Source organism: Corella eumyota, chromosome 4 (assembly GCF_963082875.1).
Source record: "Corella eumyota chromosome 4, kaCorEumy4.1, whole genome shotgun sequence".
Taxonomy (NCBI): domain Eukaryota; kingdom Metazoa; phylum Chordata; class Ascidiacea; order Phlebobranchia; family Corellidae; genus Corella; species Corella eumyota.
In genome coordinates this window covers 8633392-8659118 of record NC_137493.1, presented here as the reverse complement: position 1 = coordinate 8659118, position 25727 = coordinate 8633392, and the positions used below count along the sequence as shown (strand labels likewise).

The 25727-nt window shown below is 30.1% G+C and overlaps 4 protein-coding genes and 1 long non-coding RNA gene across 5 annotated transcripts; 3 read left to right on the top strand and 2 right to left on the bottom strand.

Moving 5' to 3' along the window:
• The first annotated feature begins 682 nt into the window (after positions 1–682).
• On the top strand, positions 683–16646 carry LOC145750764 (uncharacterized). Its single transcript, XM_082566844.1, has 37 exons — positions 683–788; positions 910–1022; positions 1227–1443; positions 1577–1741; positions 1919–2103; positions 2195–2340; positions 2508–2521; positions 2863–2977; positions 3113–3281; positions 3480–3627; positions 4109–4286; positions 4520–4645; positions 4786–4955; positions 5137–5244; positions 5599–5738; positions 6186–6366; positions 6533–6718; positions 6794–6946; positions 7028–7239; positions 7514–7628; positions 8750–8869; positions 9202–9317; positions 9467–9623; positions 9777–9890; positions 10013–10135; positions 10210–10320; positions 10433–10555; positions 10650–10772; positions 11111–11233; positions 11381–11503; positions 11767–11896; positions 12180–12313; positions 12483–12689; positions 12774–12893; positions 13031–13321; positions 13733–16249; positions 16354–16646. The coding sequence occupies exons 1-37, from the start codon at positions 683–685 to the stop codon at positions 16644–16646; spliced, it is 7872 nt and encodes a 2623-aa protein (XP_082422970.1).
• LOC145750038 (uncharacterized) lies at positions 7941–8785 on the top strand. Its single transcript, XR_014283660.1, has 4 exons — positions 7941–7988; positions 8173–8224; positions 8308–8393; positions 8653–8785. It is a non-coding gene; the product is annotated as an uncharacterized LOC145750038 (long non-coding RNA).
• A 1314-nt stretch (positions 16647–17960) lies between the features above and the next one.
• On the top strand, positions 17961–19425 carry LOC145750763 (matrilin-2-like). The gene is made up of 6 exons (XM_082566843.1): positions 17961–18126; positions 18274–18462; positions 18590–18724; positions 18801–18914; positions 18995–19102; positions 19205–19425. The coding sequence occupies exons 1-6, from the start codon at positions 17961–17963 to the stop codon at positions 19423–19425; spliced, it is 933 nt and encodes a 310-aa protein (XP_082422969.1).
• Positions 19426–19789: 364 nt separating this feature from the next.
• LOC145750029 (dol-P-Man:Man(5)GlcNAc(2)-PP-Dol alpha-1,3-mannosyltransferase-like) lies at positions 19790–22992 on the bottom strand. The gene is made up of 9 exons (XM_082565940.1): positions 22795–22992; positions 22450–22560; positions 22157–22293; positions 21608–21744; positions 21315–21459; positions 20928–21133; positions 20739–20814; positions 20361–20497; positions 19790–20178 (listed from the first exon to the last, which is right to left on the bottom strand). Exons 1-9 carry the CDS (start codon positions 22964–22966, stop codon positions 19995–19997), a joined length of 1305 nt encoding a protein of 434 aa, XP_082422066.1. The 5' UTR covers positions 22967–22992; the 3' UTR covers positions 19790–19994.
• A 165-nt stretch (positions 22993–23157) lies between these two features.
• LOC145750025 (WD repeat-containing and planar cell polarity effector protein fritz homolog) lies at positions 23158–25646 on the bottom strand. The gene has a single exon (XM_082565934.1). The coding sequence runs from the start codon at positions 25358–25360 to the stop codon at positions 23540–23542; it is 1821 nt and encodes a 606-aa protein (XP_082422060.1). The 5' UTR covers positions 25361–25646; the 3' UTR covers positions 23158–23539.
• Positions 25647–25727: the final 81 nt, after the last annotated feature.

Here is a 25727-nt window from a genome sequence, read left to right as displayed (position 1 = left end):
GTTTTTAACCCAAATTTTTATAAGAGTGCGTAAGATTAAACATATAAAGCGATATTATTTTTTATATATTTTGGTAAAAAATTTAAGATTTCGAGAAAACAATTTTTTTATCGAAATAAAGACTGGGTAATTTTTTTTTATTTTTGATTTAAAAATATATTTATTTATTTTATTTGGTCAAAAATTTTTTTGCCAATTTGTTGGTAAAACTTTTACGAGGCATGTCTTCTTTTCTAGTTCTGACATAATTATTACAAGCTTTGACGTTTATTTCCAGTCGTCTAACACTAACTAGCCCGTAAAACCGCTTCATTATACCAGTTAATTGTTTGCTCATAATTGGGGGCCATTGTTTACGTAACAATCGATGATTGTCAACGTCAAAATCGTGAAGATTTATGGAAATTTGCTCGGGCTAAGAACGTTAGACGAGGTATAAAGTATTGTTTATTACAGTAAAATGGGAAAACTTTAGTTTATTACGAGTTGTTTGGTTAACTTTTTAAAGTAGTCAGTATAACGTGAATGTTAGTAAAACAAGTTCCTATGTTTCATTTTGTTATTTTTAAGGAATTTTTGTTTTTAGCAGAAAACTTTGTTTTTTTATTAAATTTAAATTTAGGCATTATTATAGTCGAATTATTTACAACAAAAAAAGGGCCGCTTGGGTTTTGGCGCAGAAATGGAAAAAATGAAGAAAATTTCTATTATATTTTTATTTTTAAATTATTTTATTTATTCTGTAAGTTCGTTTGCAAGTCCTTTTTCGGATATCTGGTCAGTATCAAGTAAGTTTTAATAACAAAATATAGTATCGTTAAAACATCAACAATTTTTAAAGTAATCGAATTTATTTTAAAATAACAATTAATTAGTTTTAACGTTTATGTATTTTTTTTTAATTTTTAGAAACTTTTGCTGACGGAGGGTTTGAAGGTGATGTTAAAGTCACAGTTTTTGAGTCAACAAAAGGAACTTGGAAATTAACTATAAACTTTGACAGACCAGTGAAGGGATTACAGGTAACATATTTAAAAAAATATCTAATTTACTATATATTGTACCTAATTAATATATATTTTTACAAATTAAAACGGTTAACGTATAACAACTCAAGTCAGCGATAGTATTTGAATTAAAAATGTTATCCAGACGCTCTTTTTTAAATATGTTGTCATTTTTTTAACAAAATAATAATTTATGAAATTGTTACGATTTTGTCTAAGTTATGGACCGGAAAAGTCAGTGACGTTGGTCGCGATTTTACTTATTACGTTATCGAGAACCAAGCGTGGAACGGAAACTTATATGCGGGATCAAAACTCGAGTTTCACATTCTTGGATATTCTCAAAATGGTCTTCCCTCGCTAACCATTGATTTTCAAGGTCACGTTTTAGGTTTGTCGAAAGGAAAGGCAATTACTCCATTGGAAGTTGATAACAGTAAGTTTAGTTCATTTTTAAAATAATTAAAAAAAAAGAATTACATTTAATTTAATAAATGAACTAAAATAAAAAGTATTTATTTGAAGTTTAGTAAATAATATAAATTTCTAACACAATCTTTTTTTTCTAGATTTTCAGGTCGACTTTAATTACGTTCTTGCTTCTTCACTGAGGTTTTTTGAATCTCAAAAATCGGGGACTTTGCCAAAAGACCAAGTTGTGTTTTGGAAACAATCTTCCGGTACTTACGACGGAGGAGCAGAAGGTGTTGACTTAACTGGAGGATACTACATCTGTAAGAATTTTAAGTTTTGTGAATAAAATTTTGCATTAATAAAGATTATTTGCGTTTTATAAACACTTAACCTTAAATAATTTATTTTAAAATTATTTTAAAATATAAAACTTTTATAATTTTTTCATCAACAAGTTTTTTCCAATAATCTTTTAAACTCAACATTATATTTTTTAGCGGGAGATTACGTTAAGTTTGGTTACCCCATGGCGTTTGCAATGACCCAGCTTGCTTGGGGTGGATTACGATACAAACAAGGATACGAACGAGCTTTGGAGACTATTAACCTTCTTAAAACCGTAAAATGGGGAACCGATTACTTCCTTAAAGCTCACGTTGAAGATAATGTGTTTTATGGAATGGTAAGTGGTGGTTTATAATATTAAGGGAAATCTTAAGGTTATTAAACAAATAAGGTCAAAAACTAAATAAATCACATATTTTTCTTTACAGGTTGGGGATCCATCAATAGAGCATGGAGAATGGGAAAGTGGAAGTAGTATGGATTGGAGAAGACCAGCATACAAACTGACAACAACTGATCCAGGGACCGACCTTATCGGTGAAACTGTCGCTGCTTTGTGTTCAACTGCAATGCTGTTTAATTCTTTATTGGTCGGCGTAGGTATGGGCTTAAATTTTAATCTGATTTATTACTTTAAATTCTTTAATAATTTAGACGTTAGGAATTTTTAGCGATTTTGATTTATTTAAAAAGGTAAAAACCAAAGAATGTTGTAAATACATTCTTGTATGCTTATATAAGTTTCTTGAAGATAAGTTTTATTTGATATACGTAAAGCAAATAACTTTACATTTTGTAATAAGCACTAAAGGCTCGTCATAAGTTATAAAATCATAACCTAAAGCTCCCGGCAAAACACGTGTTCAAATAACTACTAGGCCAAGGCGACGATGTTAATTGGTTAATTGCGGGATACGCGAAATAAATTACTTACGTCACAGTATACACAAATGTTGTGATTTTTGTTTTGGTATTTTACTTTGATCTATGAAATTTGGTTTTGTTCAAACCTTATTAAATGGGGGTTTGTAGTTCGACATGGCGATTAAATATAAAGTAATCTGCAATACACATTCTACATAATTTTATATTTTAGACCAACAGTATTCGAATGCTCTTATTCAACATGCTGAACAACTTTATTATTTTGCTGATATGAACCGAGGAAGATACGATGCCTTCTCGATACCTTCAGCGAAGAATTTTTACCCGTTAGTATATTAAATGTTAAATTAAATCTAGTTTGGCAACCCTAAACCATTTGTTATTCTACACGTGTTGCATTGTTTTAGATTCAAACATGTGAATTTGAAAAAAATTAAGTTTAAAACAATTTTTCAACGTAGGTCAACAGGATATGGCGATGAATTGGCGTGGGCTGCAATCTGGCTGTACAGAGCCACCAATAATCAGGCATATATGGATCAGGCTTTGATCAAATATGACGAATTTAAACTTGGAGATGTTAAAACCGAGAAAGGAGTTGATTATGACAATAAAGTTCTGGCAATTCAGGTAGAAATTGAATTTTAAAGATTTTATTTTATTTTTGTGAGTTACAATACAAATTTTATATGCCATTTGGCCATACCTTACAGCCAAAAGAACAAAGATTATATTTTTTTACAAACTGTATATATATTTATATATATATATACTTGTTTAAATTTTTTTGTATTATTAAATTTAAAAGTATTTGTTTAAAACTTTTAGTTGATGCTTGCTGAAGTGACTGGGGACAGTGCAAAATTTTTTGTTCCAGTTCGAAGATTTTGTGATTTTTGGAGCGGACCTCAAGCAACTTTTACTCCTGATGGAATACTTGGAATGCAAGGAATTAAATATCCTAATAAATTTGCAGGTCTCTTTTTTAACTCTTCGGATTTTCAGCACATTTTTTTGATGCGATATTGTTATTGCAAAATATATTTCGATTTTTTTATGTATATATGTATTTTTATCCTCGATGTGGGAGTCAAATGCACGACTTAACATAGAGTAACAGCAGTTGCCCTGACTCAGTCATAAGTTTCCTTTGGCAGTATTGGATGTTATAGATTATTATTGCCCAATAGTTAAGCTGCTGCTTAGGTGCTGGCTCAGTAGGAGTTCATATCATTTATAGCACTTTACAGCATCATGTGGTGTTGGAAGTGTTTTGACCAGTACACCATGCTGCCGGTTTGTTATGTTTAGTTAAATAAAAGCTGCCCTATGTCTAATATCTAAGCTTTAACTAAATATTAGTTTCTGTGAGATTTTTTGTAAAAAGTTTAATATTGTATTTTTGTTCTTTAAAGTTTATATATTTAAATGTGTAAAAATTTTTATATTTTTTACAGCAAACACTGCATTTCTATGTTTAATGGCTTCCGACTTTGTAACCGACGATGCAAGAAAAACAAATTACAGAAGAATGGCAACCGAACAAATTGAGGAAATATTGGGGAAAAACTCCGGAACAAGTTACATGGTTGGATATGGAAATGATTTTCCCAAATTTATTCACGACCGAGACAGGTAAAAAACTAAAGTTTGTCACAGTTAAACAATAAATAAATCACTTGTTCTAAGTTCAAGGACTGGGCTTAAAACATTTCTAAGTATGGATAAATATTTACTATTTGGTATTTAGGCACATTATGAATTATGTGTTACGTTTAGAATAGAATAAACCTTTTTTTAAAGTGATTTTTGCACATAAAATGATCCTAAAAGGGTTTGTATTTGTAACATTTTAATGAAATTTGTAGTTCCTGTCCAACTCCCCCAGAAAGTTGTGGTTGGGGTTTTTTTAAATCATCAAAACCCAATGCAAACACTTTAATTGGAGCCATTGTCGGAGGTCCAGGATCAACAGGAAAACATGAGGACTCTAGGTATTTATATTTTGATTATTTTTATAAGTTTTTTTTAAATAGCTTACTACTAAAATATAACACAGCTATATTAACAGTACTTGCAAATGTTTTTAACTGAAGTTAAAAAAATATATATATATACTTAATTTTATTTTTAGGAAAAATTTTATTGGAAACCAACCTAGTATTTTAATCAACTCTGCTTTTCAATCAGCAGTAGCTGGTGTTTCGATGTTTTTTGTTCAACCAAGCGAGGTAATTCTTGGAATGGATCCTCATGCTGCTGCCGCTGATATTTTTAGTGCTGATAACATTCCTAAATTTGATGGTAAAATATTTTAATAAAATTATTATTAATTATATCTAAACAAAAAAAAAAAAGGATTTGCATTTAACTGTTATGTAAAACTTGAGAATGAATTATATTAATAGCTTTATTTTTCGTTAGCTTATAAATCATAGTTTAAAATGGTTTTGGTGTTAATAAAAAACACTTTTTATTCTTCCAGCATGTATATCTGACCCTTGTGATAATGATGGAGAATGTTCAAACATTGCTGGATTAAATTATTTGTGTGATTGTCCTGATAATGTGTTTGGAAGAAATTGTGAACACCGTAAGTTAAATATGTTTCTAGAAAGCTGGGTTTCTGGTCCAACCGATACTAAAAATTTAAATGGATAAAGGTTAGGGTTTTCAAATGGATATGGGTTGGGGTTAGGGTTTAATCTATACGATCCTTTTGTTCCATTCAGTAACTATTTGATAAACATTAGATCCAATTGGTCCATTTGACAACCATTTGATTTATTCGAGCCTGTATATTTTATAGGTACCCCAGTCCATCTAAAAGGCAATATTTATAAAAAAAAACTTCATAAAAAATCGATATATTTCAATCAAAAATTTAATTTAATTTCTTTAATTTACTTATTGTAAAAACTGTTTTTTATTTTCATATTATTTGTAGGTTTAGTGCCTGTTCTTAAGGTTACAAATACTTGGCCAAATGGAGCTGAACTACAGTTGGTTCTGCCCAATGTTAAACCAAATGGAGCTTGGCAACTTAGAGTCATTTTTCCACCAGAATGTCCTTTAACTGATGCTGATGTAAGATTTTAAATTTTGTGCATAATATTTTGACTTTCAAGTTTTCTAATACAAAAAATGTTTAATTTATTTTGTATAATTTTTTAATTTGACTTAAAAAGTGGTAACATTTATTTTATATACTATTTTAAAAAAGTAAGTGTTGTAGTGGTTAGAACACTACATAAGGTCTTAGGTTTAATCTTTACTGCTTGCATGGTGTAGTGTCTTTAGTAAAGACTATAAACAATATGAACTCCTGCAACATTTAATGAGTAGGTTAATATCAGGCATTTATATATTATAATATTCTAAACTGCCAAAGGTAACTTAAAACTGGGTTTGGGCAACTGAAGTTACTCTGTGTTTAGGTTGTAAAGTTGACCTTCCAACGTTGAGGATAAACAAATTTAAAAAAAATGTATATATGTTACTTCTAACATGTGTATAAATCAAATTTTATTTTAGATCTGGAATGCCTGTTTAAATGTAAGAGACTCTAATCTGCGAAGAAGTGAAATCTTTATGCAGCAGTTAGGCTGGCAGAATAATTTGGACTTCATTGGAATTAAATTTCAGTTTACTTCAGCTGTTTATTTTCGAAATTGTCTTAGTGAGGAAGCATTTAGATTTGTTATAGTAGAAGAAGGTATGTAAATCATCAACCATTATTTGTTAAAATCTTGAAACTATTTTATTTTAAATAGTGTATTTATTGTAAATACCATTTTTATATTTGTGGTGTTAAAAATGTTAAAACTTGGTAATATAAAAGATAGCTTATGTTAGTAAAATAAAATTTTTTGTATTTTTAGCTGCCCCATGGCTGGGTCGATTCTCCCCAGATGATTGCCCACGGCAACTCCCCCACATATTTGAAGGAGGTTCAGGGGGTGGAAGTGGGTTCTGGGAGGGCAGTGGGGGCTTTGGAGGAAGTGGGGGTAGTGGGGATTTTAATTTTCCGCCTGTACCTCGACAAGCAACAACTGTGAATTATTATCGTGAGTTCAACTAATGACAAATATTAAATTTTTTTCTATTTGTTATTTTAAGACTTGAAAAACTATATTTAATAGAGACACCAGTTCCACAAACTACGCAACCATTCCAAACACCTCCCATACCACCAACCACAACAACCATTTTTATTGGTCCAACTCAGACACCATTATTACCAGTTGAAAACCAACCATTGCCTCCTGGAGAGGAACCCAAACCAATTTTTACAGGTATTTTAAAAAGAAGTTTTTAAAAATACTAAAAATTAAAAAAAAATGTTTTTTTTAATATTTATCAAACATTTTACCCAGAGTTTTTACCATATATTGAGTGGATGACCCAATGGGGCTCAGGCGGTCAAGGTCACATTCAAATTCGTGACTCAAGACCTAACGAAGAGGGAAGATGGTTGCTAGGGATGATTGTTCCACCAGAATGTGTGATTAAAACTTTTCAATTTTGGGGAGCTTGTCCTGCTGATAGTTTAAGCAATCCACCTGGAGGCCATTTTGTTTTTGAGCAGGCAAATTTATTTTATTTTGCTATTTACTATTTTATATAAAAAGGTTTAGATGTATATATATATATACGTATATATATTATATATATTAATATATATATATATAATGAAAAATGCAGCTAATTATTGATAATGGTTTTTGGTTTTTATTGAACAAGTAACATTTGCTAATGTGAATTTGTGCAATGCCCTTAAATTTTGATTAAAAATATTGAACAAGCATCTGATCAAAAAAATTTAAAATGATTTGAAAATAAAATTTGTGAAATTTTATTAGGTTGATTGGCAAGTAACTCAAGATTTTATTGGGTTTACCGTTCATTTTCATCTTGCTAATGGAATTTATTCACCAGAATGTTTTAAGGATAGCAGTTATGCTTTCTCTTACTTAGGTAAAACTATATATATATGTGAATTACTTGGTAATTATCTGTAATTTATATTTGTTAAAAAGAAATGTTTTTTTGTAAAAGTTACTCAAGTTAAAGCATAAGGCGATTTTCTACATAAAATATCTAAAAAATTTAAAAAAAACATTGTTTAAATTGTCTGATCAGATTTATACTTGAATAAAAATTCAAACTGTTCATTTGTTAATTTTAGAAAGCCATGCTCCATATAACTTTGATGTGAATAATTGCCTCAAAGAATACAAAGATCTCAACCCAGGTTCAGCCATTGCATCAAGGAGTTTTAGTCTCAAAGCCGACCCTAATGGTGGTCCACTTCCAAACCAACCTACACCAACAATTGTAAAAACAAATTTTTTACCTTTAACTTTAAGAAATTTTTTTTGTTAGTTACAAGTGTTAATCTTTAACCAATAAGTTTATTGCACAAAAAAAATTTAGCTGATATTTTGAGTTATTAAAACTTGACAAAATTTGTGTTTTAAATTTTTAAGTTTAAAAATTTTTAAGTTTTAAAATGTTTCAGGATCCTAATGACCAGTGGACTGTGCAGCCAACTGTTCCCCAACTACCAAATGGTAAGTTGCAATCAACTTTATCATTACAATGTAAATATAATTTTCTTAAAATTTTAACAGTATTATATACATACTTTTTTTAGTTAACAACTTGCAGGCAGTTTATGTTTCTGATTCATCAGTTGAACTTCAGTGGAATCAAGTCCCAACAGATGTGGATAGTTTAAAGGTAGAATTATTATTTTGATTATTTGAATATATATAAATTTTTTGGTGATTAAATCTTTTTTAGTAATTCATTTTGGCTTTAAGATATATTATTCTTTAAGACACAGGTTACATTTTAATACATAAGCATTTTGTCCAATATAATTAAGTTTTGGTATTTTATTTAAAACTGTTATACTTTGAGCAATAATAGCCTTTACATTTTAAATTTATAGTAATAACTTTAATTATTTTTTTGTTTAATTTTTTTAAATAAATAGATTTCATATAGTCCACTTGCAACAGATGGCCTCTACTTTAAAAATGCAAACATAGACCAACAGTATTTGGCAACTTTGTATCAAACTGTAAATGTAGCCAAGGATAAAACATCAGCAGTTATGAACAACCTAGAACCAGGAACAAATTATCAATTTGAAGCGAGAAATATAAATTATTTGGGGGAAGGAGCTCCATCAAGCATTTACCTAACTACAAGTAAGTTTAAAATATGCGAAAAGAAATTTTAAGGTTATCATTTATTTAAAGGACTTGGCGCAGAATTGTTTTAAAATAATTTTATCCACGAAGTGAGAAGGGCAACTTTTCTACCTAAACATAGAGTGTATTAACTGTTACCCCAACTTTAATAATTAAGCTGTTGATTAATTACTGGCTCCGCAGAAGTTTATACCACTTATAGCGGCTTACTCAAGTACAGCATGAGAGCATTGGGGATCAAACCTATGACCTTATGTAGTGTAGCAAGTGTTGGGACTACTACACCACGCTGCCAGTGAAAATTTATTGACATTTACTCTTTTAAATAGCTCCTCTGGACGTAAAAGATTTAAGAGCAGTTTCTATAAATGGAAATGCTGTTGAGATATCCTGGCAAGTACCAAGAGGTTTTCATGAAGGATATAAAGTCACTTATTTTCCACAGGTAATAAAATTGTTACTTTTAAAATAATGATAGTGATAAAATATAATCTTGCCTAAAAAAAACAAAATAAATTTGTAAAGTGCAATTTAAAATTTTTTTTATTTCTAAATTAATTTATTTGATTGTAAATTATTTAATTATGTTACTAGGGCCAAACCGGAAATCCAAAATCTCCATTTTATTTACCTGGTACTGAGACTAAGGTAGTGGTTGATGGTCTAACACAAAACACGGATTTTATTTTCTCCATTGTGACACAAAGTGGTTCAGCTTCAAGTGAAGGGATATATACTTACACACAAACAAGTAAGATTAAAAGAAACAACAACTTAATCATTTACATATGAAGTTAAAGAAAAAGGAAAACAAAATTAACTTTATCCGAAATAATTTTCCAGAAAGAGAAATACTTTTACATTTTTTACCTTTCTCAAAATTTAAACACCATACCTTTTTTAGTAATTAACCAATGCACACCAACAACTTGTACTGGATCTAATGAGATTTGTGAAAATCAACCGAGTGGTCCAACTTGTAATTGTATTCGTGGGTATGCTGGAAACCCTTGCCAAGGTTAGTGAAATCCTTAAGGCTTATAAGTATATTAACTATAAAAACTAAACGCTACTTGAGATGCTAAGTGCCTAAACATTGTTAGTAACTAATAACCAAACTAACCAATTTTTTTTTACCAGACATTAATGAATGTGTTACTGGTGATGATGTGTGTCATGCTGAAGCAATGTGTCAGAACACACCAGGATCACATTCTTGCTTATGTAAAAATGGGTATAATGGAGATGGAATATCTTGCTTTGGTAAACCCTCTTTTAAACAAATTTGTTGATTTCTTTGTGTATTGTTTTATTGATTGTTATTTTGTTTTGTTCAGATGTAAATGAATGTGCACAAAATGTTTGTCCCAACAATTGTTTAAACACAATTGGGTCTTTTCAATGTACTTGCCCACTTGGAACCAATGGTGATGGGTTCACTTGCACAGGTTAGCCATATTTTATTTACAAATAAAATATTTTTTTACGGAATTTAAATGTACATACTAAATCAATAAAAAAATATAGCTCCGGCATATTTATTTTTTATTTTTTAAACAGACATCAATGAATGTGCATTGGGTACAGCTAACTGTCCACTAACTACAAGCTGTATTAACACTGATGGCTCTTATACTTGTGTTTGTGCTATTGGATTTAATCTTGTTGGAACCGAATGCATCGGTAACAATTCATTTCAATCTTTTTGTTTAAACTTATATCGTATAAAAACTTATACTTTGCATAAGAGCTTTTATCTACTTTGTTATTCTAATAGATTTAGATGAGTGTACGTTGGGAACTAATGATTGTGACCCATCAACCATTTGTGTGAACAGAGTTGGAAGTTTTGATTGCAATTGTGATAAAAATTATGAAAAATTTGGATTGATATGCATAGGTAAACACTTGGTTTTACTACATGGTCTTGGGTTCTCAAAAACCAACTAGCAGGTTTTGTATCTGGCAATTATGATCAATTAATAATAATATGCTAAACTGCTAAAGTGAAGTTAAGACTTAGCTGGAATTGGGAGTAATAAATGGTTCTTAAAGTTTAGGCTGTGAAGTTGACCTTCCCACATTTAAAATAAACATAGAAATAAATAAAAATTAAATACTGGTATTGTTTTTAAAAATATTTACTTTTGTAATGCCCATGTTTAACATTTTAACAACTTAAGTTGCCTTAGTTTAACTATTCTTTATCTCAATCTGTAATATATTTTTACTGTTAAGATATTGATGAATGTGCAAGAGGAACACATGATTGTCATACACAAGCAACTTGCACGAACTTAAATGGAGCTTTTGCTTGTGTTTGTAATACTGGATATTTGGGTAATGGTAGAACATGCACAGGTAAATAATACAATTATTATAGTGTTTCATGATTAATATACATATAACAACATTTATAGTGTTTGTGATTTGAAATAAATTTACATCTTAGCTTTTTTAAACAAAGCTTTTGACGCTAAATAAAAAAGCATAATGTTAAATATTTAGATGTAGATGAATGTACACTTGCAATAGACACTTGTCATCCAACAACTACTTGTGTTAATACTCTTGGTAGTTTTAATTGTATTTGTACGACTGGGTTTGAAAAGATAGGTCTAGTTTGCCAAGGTAAAGTTTATTTATAAATATATAACAGATCTTGACTATAAAAAAAACATTTTTTCATTAATTGTACCACTCTTTAAGCTAACTTAAAATAGGTTTTTAACATAGATGCTGTAGATTTGTTAATATGTAGATTGGAAGTACAAATCAATAATGTTAAAATCTTTATTTTGCACTTTTTTAAATTCTAAACATATAATTTTTACTTGAGGCAGCATGTTTTTACACTTATTTTATTAAAAATTTAATCTTACAATTCGCTAAAGATATTGATGAATGTGCAAGAGGAATAGATAATTGCAGCCCACAAGCAACTTGTTCGAATATTCCTGCTACTTTTGCTTGTTCTTGTTTACCGGGTTACCAGGGCGATGGAAGGACTTGCACTGGTAAATAATATTTCAGACATAACAAGACCTATTTTAAACAAAAATAATTTTACGCAAACTATTATTTTTAGATGTAAATGAATGTGTCATCGGCACACATGGTTGTTCACCTGATGCAGTTTGTAGCAACTTAGTTGGAGGTCATACTTGTACTTGCTCCCCTGGCTTTGTTGGTGATGGATTTACATGCACAAGTAAGCCTTTGTTTTGTTAAAATTAAAATATTTAGGAGTTGGTAAGATAATTTTTTTATAGCTGTTATAGCTGTCAATTTTTATAGCTGTCACAACTGCAGTACCACTAACAGATGAATGCTCTCTTGGAACTCATGATTGTGATGTAAATGCAGCCTGTATTGATACTGTGAACTCTTTTGATTGTGCTTGTAGAGCCGGTTTCACTGGTGATGGAAAAACTTGTGTTGGTAAGATAATTAAAATTAAAACAAAAAACTTAATTCAAATATTTTGATTAAAAATTGTTTAGTGAACTTTTAAAAATTGTTTAGTGGAACTTATAGTAAACTTATATTTTTTATTCTTTTTTTCTTGCTAAACAAATTCTAAAAGAACTAAATAACAATATTTTTATAGATATTGATGAATGTTCTGCTGGGCCAATCTCCGCAATATGTCCAGGCATCAACAGGGCTTGTGTCAACATGCCTGGTTCATTTCGCTGTGAATGTGCCGCAGGATTTGAAGACGATGGGACTGGCACAAATACTTGCATTGACATTAATGAATGTACAGCCGGTAGTCATGACTGCCATGTGCTAGCTGTTTGTATGAATGCTCCAGGTTAATACAAATGTTAAAATTTATATTTTAAAGATTAATTTGTTTGAATATTTTTTAAAAACAGATTTTTTTTACTTATTTAAGGTACATTTACTTGCTTGTGTGCAACTGGATTTATTGGAGATGGAAAGCAATGTTCAGATGTTGATGAATGCACTGGGGTTAATAATTGTGATGTGAATGCAGATTGCACAAACTCATTTGGTAATTATTTAACCAATTTGAAAACAATGTAAAGTTTTTTTTTTTTAGCTTTGCCTTATCTATTAAAAATCTTATTCACAAAGTAACCTTTTTCAAAATCTTGGTATTGTTATTTAATTAGGTTATCATTTTTTCAGGATCATATACTTGCGACTGTAAGGTTGGGTATAATGGGGACGGAATTACTTGCGCTGACGTAGATGAATGTGCCCTTGGATTTTGTGCAACTAATTCCATTTGTACAAATATGCCAGGTCTATTCACATGTGCTTGTCTACCTGGTTACACTGGCGATGGATTGGTATTCTGTGATGATTTAGATGAATGTCTAAACCCAACTGCTTGCGATATTAATGCAAATTGCACCAATAACAATGGTTCGTTTGACTGTGTTTGCAATGCAGGATTCACTGGTGATGGAAGCACATGTTCAAGCCTGATTTAAAAACTTTTAAACTATTTTGCAAGGCTTATTTTGCATTTTGTTTTTGTTTAGGTAAAAACAGAACACTCACACTTGGCTTGAACTGTTTTTTTTGCACTTTGTGTTTTTTATATTTAAAGAGTTTATTTTTACATTTGTGTTGGAGATTTTTATGTTTGATTGCATGAAATACAGAAACCACAAATTTTTTTTGATGTTATTTTATGGTGATAAGTTTAAATATGTTGCTTAGTGAAGCAATTGACTTAAGAAATATTTATTTTGCATGGTTTTATTGTTTTGGGAAAATATTGACAACAAAAATTGAGCTGTTTTTTTTGTTGGTACTTTACATTATTACAAACTTTCTAATTAGAGTTCTTTTAACATAAAATATATAACAATATTGCTCTAGGCTCTTATGAATGTTCATGCAAAACTGGATTTAAAGAAAATGGACAGAAATGTGAAGATATCAATGAATGCGAAAACAGCAACAATTGCCACAATAAATCTGAGTGTATTAATTCATTTGGTAGTTACTTATGTGGGTGTTATGATGGCTATCACGGAAATGGATCACATTGTGAAGATATTAATGAGTGTCTGGGTGACCATGGTTGCAATAAAAATGCAAAATGTATAAACTTGCAAGGAAATTTTTCATGTAAATGTATTGATGGCTATCACGGAAATGGATCACATTGTAAAGATATTAATGAGTGTCTGGGTAATCATGGTTGCAATAAAAATGCAAAGTGTATTAACTTGCAAGGTAATTTTTCATGTAAATGTCATGATGGCTATCACGGAAATGGATCACATTGTGAAGATATTAACGAGTGTATGGGTGACCATGGTTGCAATAAAAATGCAAAATGTATAAACTTGCACGGAAATTTTTCATGTAAATGTATTGATGGCTATCACGGAAATGGATCACATTGTAAAGATATTAACGAGTGTCTGGGTAATCATGGTTGCAATAAAAATGCAAAGTGTATTAACTTGCAAGGTAATTTTTCATGTAAATGTCATGATGGCTATCACGGAAATGGATCACATTGTGAAGATATTAATGAGTGTCTGGGTGATCATGGTTGCCATGAAAATGCAAAATGTATGAACTTACATGGAAATTTTTCATGTAAATGTATTGATGGGTATCACGGAAATGGATCACATTGTGAAGATATTAACGAGTGTCTGGGTAATCATGGTTGCAATAAAAATGCAAAGTGTATTAACTTGCAAGGTAATTTTTCATGTAAATGTCATGATGGCTATCACGGAAATGGATCACATTGTGAAGATATTAACGAGTGTCTGGGTGACCATGGTTGCAATAAAAATGCAAAATGTATAAACTTGCAAGGAAATTTTTCATGTAAATGTATTGATGGCTATCACGGAAATGGATCACATTGTAAAGATATTAACGAGTGTCTGGGTAATCATGGTTGCAATAAAAATGCAAAGTGTATTAACTTACAAGGTAATTTTTCATGTAAATGTCATGATGGCTATCACGGAAATGGATCACATTGTGAAGATATTAATGAGTGTCTGGGTGATCATGGTTGCCATGAAAATGCAAAATGTATGAACTTACATGGAAATTTTTCATGTAAATGTATTGATGGGTATCACGGAAATGGATCACATTGTGAAGATATTAACGAGTGTCTGGGTAATCATGGTTGCAATAAAAATGCAAAGTGTATTAACTTGCAAGGTAATTTTTCATGTAAATGTATTGATGGCTATCACGGAAATGGATCACATTGTAAAGATATTAATGAGTGTCTGGGTGATCATGGTTGCCATGAAAATGCAAAATGTATGAACTTACAAGGAAATTTTTCATGTAAATGTATTGATGGGTATCACGGAAATGGATCACATTGTGAAGATATTAACGAGTGTCTGGGTAATCATGGTTGCCATGAAAATGCAAAATGTATGAATTTGCAAGGAAATTTTTCGTGTAAATGTCATGAAGGCTATCACGGAAATGGATCACGTTGTGAAGATATTAATGAGTGTCTGGGTGATCATGGTTGCCATGAAAATGCAAAATGTATGAACTTGCAAGGAAGTTTTTCATGTAAATGTATTGATGGGTATCACGGAAATAGATCACATTGTAAAGATATTAACGAGTGTCTGGGTGATCATGGTTGCCATGAAAATGCAAAATGTATGAACTTGCAAGGAAATTTTTTATGTGAATGTCGTGATGGCTTTCACGGAAATGGATCACATTGTGAAGATATTAACGAGTGTTTGGGTAATCATGGTTGCAATGAAAATGCAAAATGTATGAACTTGCAAGGAAGTTTTTCATGTAAATGTCATGACGGCTATCACGGAAATGGATCACATTGTGAAGATATTAACGAGTGTCTGGGTGACCATGGTTGCAATAAAAATGCAAAATGTATGAACTTGCAAGGAAATTTTTCATGTAAATGTCGTGATGGGTATCACGGAAATGGATCACATTGTGAAGATATTAATGAGTGTCTGGGTGACCATGGTTGCAATGAAAATGCAAAATGTATGAACTTGCAAGGAAATTTTTCATGTAAATGTTATGATGGCTATCACGGAAATGGATCAGATTGTGATGATATTAATGAGTGTCTAGGTGAAAACAATTGTCATGAAAACTCCAATTGCACAAACATTGTGGGTAGTTACACCTGTCATTGTCTTACTGGATTTAAAGGTGATGGAAAGAGTTGTGAAGATATCAATGAATGCACATTAGATAATGACTGCCATGATGATGCTGATTGCTTAAATGTAATTGGAAGTTATTCTTGTAAATGTAGAACTGGTTACTTTGGCAATGGGCTTACATGTAATGATACCAATGAGTGTGTTAATTTACCTTGCAATGCAAATGCTAATTGCACTAATACTAAAGGTAAGTAATATTATTTATTTGTTTAGAATATATTTTTGTAGTTTTTTTTAATTATTGTTTTGTAAAATGTGTATCTTGATATTTATTCTTTTTTCGAATTTTAGGCAGTTTTAGTTGCCAATGTACCAATGGATTTACTGGCGATGGATTTATCTGCAAAGATGTAAATGAATGCCTTGATAAAAATGCTAACAAGTGCCACCAGTCAGCAGAATGCCTTAACACTGTAGGTGCATATGGGTGCTCATGTTACAGTGGGTATGAAGGCAATGGTTTTCAGTGCAATGACGTTAATGAATGTGCAACGGGACAACATAAGTGTAACAACTTAACCTCAACATGTCATAATTTTCCAGGAGGTTATAATTGTGATTGTTTACAAGGATTCAGAAGGTAAAATAAAAACTGATAAATTAATTAAACTAATGTGCAAATTCCAAAAATAACATAAATTTTTAAATCCACAAGTATCAAATTAATTTTTTTGCATTTTTTAGTTAAATTAACTTTACAACTTAATTTAAAACATTTTTGTTTCCAACTTTACATCAGACTATGATTCAGTATGTAAATAATCAACATATATTTATTACAGCAGAGAAGATACCCATATCATTAACTGCCAAGATCTGAATGAATGTTATTATGGTGAACATGATTGCGATAAAAATGCATACTGTGTTAACACTATTGGATCATTTAATTGCAAATGTAGAAAGTATTATGAGGGAGATGGGAAATCATGCAAGGGTAATTACATCTTTAGTTAATATAAATTAAGGCTTTTATTTGAGCTAGGTATAAAAAGAACATATAAAGACACCGGCAGCTGGTGTAGTGACCGGCAGCGTGGTGTAGTGGTAAGAACACTTGCTACACCACACATGCGGTCGTGGGTTTAATCCCCACTGATCTCATGCTGTAGCGCCCTTAACAAGGCGCTATAAATGGTATGAACTCCTGCTGAGCTAGCACTTAATCAGCATAATTACCGGGCAATTATATTCTCTATGATATCCCAAACTGTCACAGGCAACTCACGACTGGGTCGGAGTAATTTATGTAATTTATGTCCCTATGTTTAAGTCACACATTCGACTTTCCCACATTGAGGATAAAGATATATACAAAAAGAAAATAAAAATCATGAATGTAAAAGGAGGAAATATTCGTTTTATCATCATATAATAACTGAAAGTGTATACATTGTTTTAATTTTAATACATTTTTTATTAATTATAGCTTTGATTGATCCAATGATTTGTCAACCTCGGGACATTGCCTTTCTAGTTGATCGTACTTCAACACCTTTCACATATGGAAAAATCTTTGAATTTATAAAAAATATTTCATTTCCTTTTAATCTTGGCCAAGATCAAGTCCAGGTAACAGATAATGCATTTGATTTATTTCATAATATATGTACATATGTATTTAGGTTACCATTTATTATTTTTGCTTGTTGATCTATGGAAAATTGTATTTGCTAGGTTGGAGTAGCAACCTTTTATTCAAAAACTTTTAAAAGTATTTACCTGAGAAATGGACACAATTTTAATGCAATTAATTCTGCATTGAGAAAAACAAATTCTGTTGGAACAAAAAGAAATGCTAATCGTGATATTGGTAAGAAGTTATATTTGTTGTATTACAAAATGTGTTTAATTAACAAACTTAACAAATTTATTTCTTTTTAATTTAAGGTTCTGCTATGCGTTGGGTTCGTGAAAGATTTTTAATTCCATCACAAGGAAAATCAAGAAATATGATTCCAACCTCAGTTGTTATTATCACTTCTGGCCCTTCTCATGATATTATATTTAATGAACTTTTAACTTATGATTCCCTTAACATAGATCTCACATTTGTTTTAATTGGTAAGTTTTTAGTAATTTAAAACAATTAAATTATTATTTTAGGCATAAAAATAAAGTTTTACTTATAGTAATATTGAATGGCTTTTCTTTATTTACTTTTACTTGTTGAAAAAACGAAAAAAATGTTATTTTTTATATAAATTTTAGGAGAAAAGACGTTGCTTTTAAATAGCACAAACTCCAGATCTCTTCAAATAGCAAACATAATAGAAGCCCCATCAGCCTACAATCTTGCTGGTCATGTGGATGATTTAAAATTACATTTATGCCCAACTAGTTTAAAAACAGGAATTGTTAAGAGGAGAGAAATGACATTGACACCTTACAGTCATCCAGGTTAATTACTTTTTTATTAATTTTGTCATTTCAAAATTTTTAGCAGTAAAGCATTTTAAAAAAACATAGCATATTTTATTGAAATTTGTACTCAATAATTCTTTAATTTTTATGTGTGTAAATTTAGAAAAATGTCCTTCCAAAGCTTCTTTTGATATTCTTTTTGTAATTGATTCTCGAACAAAAATTGATGTTAGCGATCTTGAATTTACCAAGAATTTTATAAGAGAAATAATTCAACAATTTCCAATAGGAATAAATGGTAAATAAATTATAAATTTATTTATAAAATAATAAATTTGATAATACACTTTTAACTAATGTTTTTATTTTATCAGGTACACATATCGGAATAGTGCAGTTTGCATTAGGAGCTAAAACTTTATTGCATTTGGAACATGGAACTAACAATATAATAGTAAATGCAGCAGTAAATAACATGAGAGAATTAGGTAAAAATATTTAAAATTTTAGCCCAAATATTTTTTAATTTTTGTATGAAAATTTGTCAATAATAAATTGTCTGTTGTAGGTAAAGGTCAGCAAATTGGGAAAGCCTTGTCATTAGCTAGATATGTTAATTTTCATCCATTAGCTGGTAGAAGGGTAGATCACCCTGGTGTAGTGATACTTTTAACAGGTAACAATTAGTATTTTCTTTTAATAATATTTTTTAATTTCTATAAAAGTATATTTGTATCTACAGTGTTTTACATTTAATCTATTAAAAAATTAAATCTAGGTTCCAAGGGTGCCACAACACAAGAAGAGTTTGAGTTTTGGAGAAAAAGTTTTCGCACTGTAGGAGCCTCGGTAATTACTGTTACACTTGGCTCTTCCAACCCAAACCAACTGAAGTCACTTTCTGGTGAAAGTACTGTAAGAGTTGAAAAGTATGATGAGCTCCTACCTAAAGCATTTCCATTAGTGCTCAACAAGATATGCAAACAAGTTAATGTGTAATCTTCTATGTCAACCATATGAAGCTATATCTTAATTTAAATTTTTTTGTATTCTGAATATTTGTATATAAATATTAAAATATATATTGTTATTTTTCGTTTAATTTCTTGATAAAAAAAATTGTAATAAGGTAACAAAAACCCTATCACAGTACGTGTTCACTTACTTTTAGCATTTTTTGTTCATTCTTGCTGTAACAGACTTTACCCAAGATATTCAGATATGACATTTGCTACAAAGGTATTTTTTTTTAAAACACAACTTTCAATGTTAAAATTTGACCCTTTTTCTGTATTACACTAATTTGCTGGGTGGGGATATAATATAAAGCTCAGTTGTTATAATCTATTTTTTATTTGGCATTTAAAAGCACCAATATCAAAAATTTCACAACAACAAAACCATACTGCAATTTAATTTAATATTGCAAACTAAAAATATTGCTTTTTTTAAACATGATTTGAAGAATTTAAATTTTTTAAACAATAAAGCATAGTTAGGTAAAATTTTATATCCAGATGTAATTTTTTGCACAACAAAAACTTTATATTTATATGATCAATATTTATTTATTGCTTTTTTTGTCCTTTGTTATCAGCTTGAATGGCAGTGTATTCCTTATCCAAAACAACCTTGTTATTTTTCCAAAGTCCGACAAGTATTATAATGTGACATAAATGTAAACAGAGTGAACTGTAGTTAGTAGATGGGTATGTATTCCAACACAACTCGATCAGGCCAAACAATAGTAACCTGAAATAAGAGTTAAAATTTGTACAAATGTTTAAAAAAATTAGATTTTAAATAGTTGCAGGAAGAAAAATTAAAAAAGAAAAAAAATATTTAAAATAACAGTAAACTAAAACAACAGAAAAATAGAATATTTCACTAAACAAAACTTTTATAAATTTAAACTTTTGGTATACAAATATTACCTTAATGTTGAAGAGTAATTAGTGCACCACAGAAGGTAAGGAATGGTGTGGTAATACCAAACATAAAACTGATAATGTAACGATCTACTAAAGCACATTCCTATAAAGTTGCTGGTGAACAAAACTGTTGCAATTTGTATGAACAAAATATAGGGAGTTAAGAAAAGATTGAAATACAGAGGCATTTAAAAATTTTAGATATATACAAAACTATTAGATATATATATTTCTAAATTTAACAAACTACAAATATATTTAAAATAAAAACTAGTAAGATACCATTCCGATTGCTAATGGAATTTTTATTAGTTTTATTTCATAAAAATTATTCTAGGTTATTTAAACACAACAATAAATTATGGTAAATAAAAGGATATGATCAGCAGATAAGGTAATAACTCCTTTATCCCATCTTTCTTTTAGATTTACAAGTTGAAACAAATCTAATATATTTCTGAAAACAAAAAAAATAAAACAAATTTTAGCACAAAATTCGAAACAATTTTAAACATTTTTTTGGAAAAACTTCTGATATCAAAACAAATAAAATTTTAATAAATTTCCTACCTTCGCCACCTCCAACAAGCAAAAGCAAATAGAACAAATAAATGTAAGAATAAAAGTGCTAAATGTAATCTTCTGTCAGCAAATAACTCGGGTGTTAAAAATCTCCAATTAACAGTCCATTGGTAGAAGAATTGACGACTTAAATCGAAAGATCGTATAAAATATCCTTTTGGGTTGGTGGATAAAAAAGGCAGAGCAAGTAAAACCTTAAATCAAAGGTAAGAAAGATGAAATTGATTTAAAGAAATTCCTAAAACACACAATAGTTAGCCTATTTAAAAATTTAAAAAAAAATCAATTTAGTTTTTAAATTCTATTCTGTTGATGACAATATTATATAATTTACAGCTAGTTTTACATTTTATTAATAAATGTTTTTTATGTAACCTGTAGAGCAGCACAGATTGATAAGTTTTGAATTGTTTTAAAAATCCCATTTTCAGCTAACAAAATAACTAAAAGGCCGGGAGCAAAAAGTAGAATATTCATTTTCACTGAAACAGCTAAACTAAAGAAAAACGAACCCAAGTACCTAAAAAATAAAAATGTTAAAAAGAGCACAACAAAAAAATTAATCCCAAATTTCCAAAAAAATTAATCCTAAACTGACAAATACTTTAAATAATCCTTAATTAAAAAAAAACTATTTAGGTTTTAATTGACATTCTTTGTTGTTTCACCATTTTTTGTCCAGCATAAAATTCATGGAAATAAAAAATAGCAGCATGGCAACAGGGTCGTTAAATAATCGAAGCACAAAAATGGAGTGTACTCGATATGATGTGCAGCATATAAATATCAATACATAAGGTGGGCACTAAAATGATAAACCAAAAAATAAATTGTGTGTAGAATATTTAAGAGAATGTGGGTAATCAGCAGCGTGGTGTAGTTGTCAGAACACTTCCTACACTACATAAAGTCCTGGGTTTGATCCCCAATGCTTTTATTATGTAGCACCCTTGAATAAGGCATTATAAACTGCATAAACTCCTGCTGGGCCAGCACATAATAAGCAGCTCAATTACTGTGCTATTATAATCTATTATATTCCAAACTGCCAAAGGCAACTGAAGACTGGGTCGGGTAACTATTGTTAATCTCTCTATGTTTAGGTTGTAAAGTTAACCTTCCCACATCGGGGATAAAAAAATAAAAAATAACTATACATTAAAAAACACAATTTACAATTAAAATCGTAGAAACAATTGTATATTAGTTCGGTTTACCTTTTGTGTTTTGTTATAAATTCTGATCACAGCAAACAAATTGATAAAATAGAACAGACCGAAAATATATTGAGCTAGTCTGACATTTGCTCCATGATTAGTTGCATAATATAAAGCTGAGTAAATATAAACAAAACCTAAAAACAGAAAGAGCAAAGATCGTTTAGTTATAAAAATGTATCAGCTACAATCTAAATCAGTGATTTTATTTAGAATTTACATTAGAATGCATAAGACTACTTGTAAAGGGTTTTTAATATTTTTTCTATAAAACAACAACTTTTGTAAAAAACCTGCAGGGTAAACTAATGGTCCAGTATCTCCTTCTAATTTCATGTAATCTCGTGTTCCATTCAAAAATCCTTCCACTTCTTGCATGTAAGCATTCCAATCAATGTTTGTATCTAAAAATCACAACATAAAAATTAAATAAATGTCTGGGAGTGTTGTATAGTGGTCATTGCAACAGGCAACAGGACAAAAGGTTTTTAAGTCGAGCTGCACAATTCGCCCTTGAGCCTGGCATTCATATTAAGGTAATATGGAAAAAAGAACTTAACAAATGCACAAAAAATATAGATTTGACTTTAAAATTACCTTTTTTATATTTAAAAACTTAATAAAAGATTGGTTCTTACATTTTACTTGGTTGATTACAAACAAATTTATGACAATTTCTAAATTCCATAAAAGCAACCCCAGCATCCAGATATAAGAAGGATCAAATAAAAAATTTGGAGCTTCTGTCAGAACCTTTCGGAATACTGCATTTGCCACATGAGTTTTTGGTCTTTTTTGTATTAAAGTCATATCTTTTAAACCTTGTTTTACCTTTGAAACCTAAAAAATATATATATTGCATTATATTAAAAAAAATTTTATTACAAAAATAGAAAAAAATATGACACGATTTAACAGGCAATAATGCTAATTTTCATTTTATAGTGCAAATTTAAAATATTTTAAATATAATTCATTTTTTATTTTCTAACACTAAATGCTATTTTTAGGCAAATCTATATAAAATATCATCTTAAACATAATTACAAACATTTAGCAGACCTATTGTAAATTATAACAGTTAAATGATTTAATAAAGGTATATATAAATAAAAAAAGAAAATGTGAGTTGAATTTTAGCACCCAAAACAGCTGAAAATTAGTTAAGTGTGAATTAAATAATAGAAAACTTTTAAAATTAAATAAGTGTTAAATTTGTACCACATTAGTTACATAAAAAAAAGAAAAAAGTTGCCTTAGATCATAAGAAAATTTTATTGGCCTTCAATAATTTTTAAAATTATTCAACACAAACTGCAATTACATTTGTATAAATGAAAGTATTTAAATTTTATTAAAAAGGGGGACAAAAATAACATGATTTTAAACATAGCCTAGGTTGGTTACTTTCAGAGTGCTTGTACTCTCAGAAGCATCTAAGGTGTTATCAACACTTTTATCCAATACATCCAACATTTCTTTTAAATCTTCGGCTTCCAACTCCTGCCCGTCAAAATGATTATCATCCGGCAACGAATCAGTGCTGTCTGATGATTCAACTGCAATAATTTCATCTGCTTTTTGTTTTGCAAGTTTTGCAATCTTAGTCTCACCAACGTCTTTAGCATTAAAATAAATATCCATGAATAAATCGGCTGAGTTGATATCTTTTGCTAGGAGAAATGCTTTTTCAAACCGTTGATACCGAATTAAGTGGTGGAAAAAACGGCGAGCATAACAACTTATTGTGTTGCGATATTTAAGCACAATAGCATCCGAAATAGGTCGAGTTGATAAGTAAAATGATGAAAATGCTGACTCAAGTTGAACCTCATAATCATGGTCTAGGGGTTGTTTGAGGATAAAGTCAACAATCATCATTAAACCCTGGTATGCTTGATCACCTTCGTAATTCCAGTTAACAGAGCATAGCAGACTGACAGCTTCTGTTAACTTGTTATTATGAACATGTTGTTTTATTATTTCAATGGTCGATAACTTTCCAAGGATGTTAAGTACAGTTAGTGGGCCACCATTAAATAGTAAAAGTAAAGCATTACCAGAATTTGTCATTTGCATTAGCCCGTTTCCAGAAGTTAGATATTTAGAGAGTTCTAACTTAAGGTATTTCTTTTCCTCCATATCATAAAGCGCCAATGGGTTTAAATTTGAATCCATTGTCATGAGTTCGCCTTGTCCACTGGCAACAACAATAACTCCTCCTAACCACATTGACAATGTTGGGACAATTGTGTTTCTCGATACAGATGAAACCAATTGTTGTATTGTGAGGTCGTACAAATTAATCGTCCCATCACTGCACCCAATCAACACTTTATTTTCATCATGATTCCGTGAACATGACAAGACCCCACTTTTTAAGGGAAATGAAATAACATGTAACCTTTGTATGTGATCTTTATTGCACTCGTATGTCACGACATCAACATGTCGTTCGTGTCTGGTGTTGTATGATTTTTCCAATGTTAAAAGCTGGTTGGGATATTTACTAAATTCTAAATGTGTAATGTTGTTTTCGGTTTGCAGTGAACACAAGACATCAAGCCTACCATATGAACATGAAAATAGGACAACATTTTTCCTGTCGGCCTCATTTGCAGTTTGTATCCATGGGCCAAATTGCCACCAGCAAGCCAGTAAATCTTCACTGGCATTCAGACACAAATTACGAGTCAAGAGAGACTTAGGACCAGGCATGTTTACATATGTTAACTTGATATCAGGTTTTAAACTCGAATAGGCAAGTGCACCTTGATTTTCAAAAGAAAAACAAACAAAATGATCAGCATAAATAGCTGAAGATGTGGAAGTTATGTCACCAGTTGCTGATTTATCAAATATGATTTTATTGATATCGTTCGAGTTTCCAATAACGATATCAGCCAAAAGGCCGGAGCTAAAAACAAGTTGAACTATATTTTGAGTTTTCCATCGCATGAAAATGACCTCGTTAGATTTAAGATTATCTTCAAGTGAACTTAAATTATCTCGTAATTTTTCAGGTCTTTTGTTTCGTGGCGTCCAAAGCTCACCACGACTTTCAACAAAATTTTTTTTAGCATTGTAATATTCACCAATATCCTCTGCTCCTTTCTCATAATATTGAAGAGCTGTGATATCTTTTTCGGAAATTTGATTTTGTTGATATCCCCAGAATTTTAAACAAAAACCATGGCCAGCCATTATTTTACCTTTCAGTTTTTCAGATTACAAAAATAACTAACACTTCATGTATAAACAATATTTTAAAGTAAACTTAAAGTATAAATACCCAATGCAGTATTTCCAAACTTTACTTTTTGTACAAACTTACAAGTCAAGTATTTAAATTGAATATTAACCGAACTTAACCCTTGTAAAGCGGCACGACGATTTAAGTTGACACGACACGTTTTGTCATTTTAGGCTTGTTGTTGTTTAAGAACTTTATAAACGTAAAAAATCAAAAGAAGAAGAAAAAACAAATCAATTTACAATAACTTTGATATAAGTAAGTTCATGAATGATCGTAACTTAATTATTCGCAAAAGTTAAACACACAACGTTTCAG